Genomic DNA, 6664 nt, shown 5'->3' with positions numbered 1-6664 from the left:
TGTATCTACGAACATGTATAACCAAATAGGTTGGTTGAAACCCAATACCATGTGTGTGCCTGATTGTTGTTCTGTGTTCTTCTCTGTAAAACGGTACGAATTTCACATTAACAATCCTTAAAAAAAAGCATCCTAACCTCCATTCTACCGCTCCATTATGCAAGTTTTTTGCCTGCGACAGACACACACCGATGTTCCTCCTTACCACGTGTAAACGTCCAATCACTCTCAGTGGACTGTACCCACTGGGGTGGGCTTTCAAGTTTTCCCACATCACACTGTAAAGTTCGGCATTCTGGCGCCAGCGAGCTGAACTTCATCTCCTAAACACCTGATTCTGGGTGCGGGGGGGACTTTAAATATATTTATGAACATGTCCCAATCTTAAGATGCTTAAGGGGGGGAAAACATCAAAACCAGTTTGTCATGCGACCGATAACCCTTCATCTACAGTGCACTGAAAAAATTCCTCCCAGGTTTTAAAAAGATGACAACCCAAGAATGTAGTCAAGAGTAAGACTTAAGTTGCAACAGCACCTTGTTGAGCCAATGGTTTCAGACTGGAGTCCAGATGTGGCAATAAATCAGACATGGCAGTTCTAAACTCCTCCACACCCTGAGACACCATTTTAAACCATAGCTAAGGGTGATACTGAGCATGATGGAATCCTGTATTTCATCTTCACTCCCACCACAGGGCCAGTGGGAACTGACCAATGTTTGACCGTATTACAGCATGCAAGTGGGGTCCATTCATCGAATGATTTCCACCCCTGCTGTTCAGCCCAAGCTTGGTATCATTACTCTGTACTGCTTATGCGAGGCATTAACAGAAAAAAGTGACATTCTTTTTACAAAGAAATGTCCAGCTCCCTTTGTTCTTTTCTTACTTAATACCTGCTACACACCCAGACCCCATGCCAAGTGCCGCACAAATGGTTCCTGTAGGTAACCACGGACCAAAATTCACAACTAAATGGGTCCTATGTGTACACTAGCCTGGTACGACACACGCCAACCACCACCTTAAACCGGCATACTAGGATTAGGAATATATGTTTTTTGTTTTCCCAGTGATGGCCGCCCTCGTTAGCGCGCAGACGGGCGAGGCCTGGGTTCAGAAGTGCGCCGAGCTCCAAGGAAACTAATCAATTTTGTAGCTTTTAGTGTGTTCTTTAGCCTGTGCTCTCTTTTTCCAAATTTAATTGTTTACTTACTTCTACTTACCTCTTTGTCTCACTATCGCTCGAAAATACTTTTTTGCCGTTTTTTTCTTTGACGCCATGGTTTTATTGTTTCTGTTTGCAGCTGGTCTCGCCATGGCGAGCGGGGAGTTCGCAGTGTGTAGGCAAAGGACGCCAACAGACTGAACAAACTCATTAAGAAGGCCGAGTCTGTTGTTGGCTTGAAGCTTGTCACCCTGGAGGAGGTGGTGGAGGAGAGGATGCTGGCAAAACTCTCTCCCACCCCCTCTACACAACACTGGACAAGCAGCTTAAGCAACAGACTTAGACAACCCCGCTGCAAGAAGGAACGATACAGGAGATCGTTCCTTCCAAGTGCAATAAGACTTTTTAATAATAATTGACTCTTAACTCAGCTGCTATGACATTATAATTTCCCTTGGGGGATAAATAAAGTATTTTTTATTCTATTCTATTCATCCTCCCTTTCCAAGTGCAAGGGAGAAACTTCTCACATGATTACACTAATGAAAACATACCTGTGGATATTATATTCCATGTCTGCCAAAAGATCCTTTTAAATGTTACACACTGCACCTTTAAAAACCACGTATTGACATAAACATAATCCCTCACAAACGTCACTTGTGACCCACTAGAAGTGTGGGTGTCTGTATCTATAACAAAATGTATTAAAATAAAACAAATCGTATGGGAAGGGTGCAGTTATCATCTCCTCACCGATGCGAGCAATGGGCACTCCCGCTTGTAGAATCTGAACTGTGCTATCCACAGCAGCCTGGACGGAGGGGAAAGAGCAGACGGCTGACACCATGGCCTCTGGGATGCCGTACAGGCGCAATGTAGTTTTGGTGATGATCCCCAGGGTACCCTCTGACCCCACAAACAGGTTTGTCAGGTTGTAGCCTGCTGATGTCTTCCTAAAGATTGATAGAGAGAAAATTAAGGTCAGAGAGTTTAGGCTGTGCTAGGGCAATGTTGCACATTTGTGGGTGCAAGTGGCTAATGTGTACCTGGGGCGTCGGCCCTTCCCAGCCGTGTGTATGATTGTCCCGTCAGCCAGAACCACCTCCAGATTTAGAACGTTTTCCCTCATCGTTCCGTAACGCACTGCATTGGTACCAGAGGCACTGGTGGCGGCCATGCCACAAAGAGACGCATCAGCACCAGGATCTGAGACAATGAAAACACATTATGAGTGACTTCAGAATGATAAATCTATTGATTAATTTTACAATATACAGAAAATGGACAGAAAACGTAAATCTACTTTAATCCTGTTACACCCACAGTTGTGTGGTCCTATGGGCAGCGCTTGACCTGATTGTTTAGCACACATCCTCCAAAATGGAAAACATTCATCTAGTTAAAATACTTTTTATGTGACTGACCAACAGGGAAATAGAAAAGTGAAAGATAACCATATGCTGGATTAATGCTGCTAGCATTAATGAAGGCTGACCAGGCCAGCCGAGACACAGCCACACACACATGCACACACAAACACACACACACACACAAGCCAGAGTCACCAAGGGCAATGCTGAAAACACTGCATGTCACAACCAGGACATGAGGGAGTGCACAGGGTAGAGATAATTTACCCTTCCTAAGCCGCACCCCTGTTGACCCACCCAGTTGAGCAAACCTCAGTCAGAAATGGTTGGTCAACTTCCTACTTTCCTATACTTAGACATGCTATGGGCTAGTCTATGTTGAAAAGACAATCACATTTTAAAGATGGTTGCAAGAGAGTAAGTTAGCTATCTAATGTTTGTAGGGTCAAAGGGGACATTCAAACACAAACTTGTTCTCGTGGTTCAACTAGACTTTTATTGTAATGTGTCACTTCCTGTCACCTCATCCGGCCGCTTCCTGTGACTCTAACCCGATACACACACACCTTTTTCTTTAGCTTAGTTCCTTTAAGTAAGATTGTACATTGTGTTTTTTTTTGTATCTGTTTTGCCTTTATTCTACTTATTTCTCTTTTTAAAAAATGCTTGTTTACTATACATGCTGGCCAACTTAATTTAGCTTTTTTTTTTTTTTTCGTGGGTGATACCAGTCTCTTCTATGCAGAATTCCACATCCTTCCATTTAAACTATTAATAGTGATTTTGGTCATAGTTATTAATTTAATTATTAATCCAATTTCTAAATGATCATTATTTTCTTATTCAGTTGCTAAGAGCTGTTAACTTTATGTTTTCAAATTGACCTGGCAAGCTAACCTCTAAACCCCCTCAGCACTGTCAAGGTGAACTTGTTTGGTAAAAACTTGGATTTACTTCACCCCTCTGTGCCAATCCACTAACTGCACCGATCATATTGGAATGAATAGATTTTTCCCTGAGGTTTTGTTACTTTAAACACTGATGTGACCAGTCCTTGACTGAGCAAGAAACAGTGTAACTGACCAACAGGAAACCATAGGCCGGTGTCTCGCAGGTAGGCGTTGAGGGCCTTCCGAGTCACACCAGGCTCCACCGTCACGTCAAAGTCCTCCTGGTGGAGATCCAGAACCTGGTCCATGTTCCTCAGGCTGAAGCACACACCACCCTAAGGGCATGAGAAAGAAACATGTAGACATACAGTACATGCACCCACACACACAAAAAGAACCATACCTTTATTACTTTGTATTTTTCAATGGCTGGCGATGATATGAAATTTCCCATTGTACATTTTCATGTCCTTCTGCAGGTGTTTTGCAATTTGTGTATTTCCATTTATTTACTTAAAGTGTCTATTATTGATACGTATATAATAAGAATGTATCAAATGACATGAAAACAATTTAACAGTGTCAGTGGGAGTTCTTTTATGAACCTACAAAGAATGATCAACTCCCGGTTTTACATGGCTTTATAGTGGCTATTAGCTCATTGTCTAGTAGCAATATTATGATTTTCTCTAAACACTCACATAACATAATTTAAGTAAGTTTTCCAAGAAAAAACTCTACTGTACCCACTGTTCTCCACTTGCTCAGTAAATTATATGGCTGAAGCCCCTGAATTACTTTAACTCGTCTCTCTTTAAAGCTAAAACCACAAGTACACATAATACAGTATAATATACTCTCTCACCTCCACAGCACCGACCCCTCCCTCCAGGCCAGTTCCAGTGCCAAAGGGGATGATGGGAAGGCGGTGGTTGTGGCAGACCTTAGCCAGGGCGCTGACCTCCTCCACACAATGAGGAAACACCACCACATCTGGGGGACAGCATCTGAACAGCAGCAATGCAACACTCTCACTTACTGCTCTCCATGCTTCTCCACTAAATGGCACATTTTGTTATCACCCCTTGTAGAATTTAGTAATTTACAGAGGAATCATTAAAGGTGAGATGAAGTCATTTTAATTGCATCCGCTGTCATTTTATACACATATTTAGCAATGTAGGCCAAAGCAATTACAAAAATGAAATATTTGTTTGAATGTTTATATTAAATCAAACCATGTGACCAATCATGGAAGCTCCAATACCACCACGTCTGTCATGAGACAGACCTATGATCTTCCGTTGCACGGGCCTGCCTGTCCCCTTTTATAAACACCACTGGGGCCCTACACAGCCTTACCAAGCGTACTTCTTCAAAGTACCCCATCCATGCAAGCAGGGCAGTGTGGCAGGTATCTCACTATGGGAGATGTAGCCCACTCCCGAATTGCATGCTCCAAACCCCATAACACCACCACAAGCCCTCGCCATGGGCTAGCACATAGTTAACATGAACCCACGCTCAGGACTGAGTGTGACAGTAAAGACACATCTAGGCAATAAAACCAAATGAATGTGTGTAGAGATGCCCAACTAGCAGCAGCACAAGTGTCACCCGCAGAAATGCCCCTGAATAGGGCCCATGAGTTGGCCATTCCTATGGTGGAATGAGCCCACAGGTTCTCAGGGGGCTGCAGTCTATGACTCTCATAAATCAGGATTATAGCCTCCACCACCCAGTGTGACAGGCGCTGACAAGTCAGAGCCTTTCCTCAGTGAGGAGGGGCCCAAGATACAAAAAGCTGGTTACTTTTCCTAAATCTTAGGACCTTAGTCCTGTCCAAATAGATGCCCAAGGATCTTACAGGACAAAGTGAATTAAGCCGCCTCTCACTCTCCTCTGCAAAAGGTGGTGGGTGAAAGGCAAGCAGTTCCAGTGTGGGGTAGCTATAAGCAGACTCACTAACCTTTCAGCACTTTCCAATAGTCAGGGAAAAATTGCAAACAGGATGTGTCTACAGACAATGCATGTAATTCACTTATCTGTTTGGCTCGAAACGCAGCCCTGAGAGTGCCACCAACACAGCTGTCCCATGAAAGGTTCACAAGCTGGCCGTAGCCAACAAGCTCCCTTCATAAACCTCCTTATCAGAGAATGCTGTCCAATCGGTGCATTCCCAAAACCCACATACACCGAATAAACTTTAATGGGGGAAACAGCTTTACAATTGTCCAGTAAATCCTGCAGGAAGCATAACACATTCGTCTTATGAGTCCCTCTCCTCTCTCTTGTCATCGGGCAATGTGGGGGAGTCAATAGCCAACCTAGCCATCGTCCATTTAGACACCTTCTCATGAGGAGAAGAGAAAGGCTGTGCTATTGGCTCATGCAACAAGTCCCTCCCTAGCTGCCTGTTTTATACAGGAAATACGGGAATGTGCGGCAAACAGCACACAGATTTCTATTTCACCTGGACTTTAATCTCCAGGCAACCAACACAACTGGTGCCATCAATGTGAGGAAAGGTCTGTGTGCATGTATTTTTCTATGAACAATGGATGAAATTATCATGTGTAAAATTACCCGCTGTACACTTGCTCAGTGCCAAACAGCAGACAGACAAAGCTAACAAATAGCTGGTGAATATAGTGGAACATTTAGCAGGTAAAGCTGGATGTTTTTTAAAAAGAGCTAAAAGAAAGAGAACACTGGATTTGGAGCTGCCAATATGCTAATTTTTGTGTACTATTACAATGCAGTATGTCTGTGTGACCTACCTGTGTACAGACTCATCTTTGCCATGTTGCTCTCTGACAGCTTCACCCAATGACACGCTGTCCTCACCACATATAGACCTGAACGCAGAGAGCACGCTGTCCAAAGCAGCACTCTGTACAGACACACAGACAAAAGATTACACACAGTGAAAAGGAGTGAGACATCAGAAGAGAGTCTGGCAGACAACTACTGCCATAATAATCATACAACCAGTAGGTGAGTGACACTTTAAATGCTCCATCATCATCATGCATTGGCTGGGAATCGAACCCGGGCCTGCATCAGATTGTCAGTTTGAAACATGGCCTCCGCCCGTTCCTTGTAGTGTCCTTTGAACTGGGCCATCTCTCTCTTTAAAACTGTTTGAGCAACTCTCCCCATTGGGTTGTTGTTTGGGGTAGCACTTAACGGTCTGTGGGTATTGGTACATTGTGGCGCCCCCTGGGGTCAC

At 43.8% G+C, this 6664-nt stretch overlaps 1 protein-coding gene across 1 annotated transcript in view; it reads right to left on the bottom strand.

The window, feature by feature from the left end:
- Positions 1-6664, bottom strand: part of ldhd (lactate dehydrogenase D) — a 19226-nt gene that overhangs the window by 6762 nt on the left and 5800 nt on the right. The window contains exons 2-6 of the mRNA XM_035664638.1: positions 6213-6325; positions 4298-4439; positions 3626-3767; positions 2219-2378; positions 1926-2125 (exon numbers count right to left, since the gene is read on the bottom strand). Of these exons, the coding sequence (XP_035520531.1) occupies positions 1926-2125; positions 2219-2378; positions 3626-3767; positions 4298-4439; positions 6213-6325 (757 nt within the window). The remainder of the gene's footprint in view (positions 1-1925; positions 2126-2218; positions 2379-3625; positions 3768-4297; positions 4440-6212; positions 6326-6664) is intronic.

This window comes from Morone saxatilis, unplaced genomic scaffold, assembly GCF_004916995.1.
Source record: "Morone saxatilis isolate NCDOM2014 unplaced genomic scaffold, NCSU_SB_2.0 Contig2, whole genome shotgun sequence".
NCBI lineage: Eukaryota > Metazoa > Chordata > Actinopteri > Moronidae > Morone > Morone saxatilis.
The sequence above is the reverse complement of the archived record's forward strand: the minus strand, read 5'-3'. Positions and strand labels throughout refer to the sequence as shown.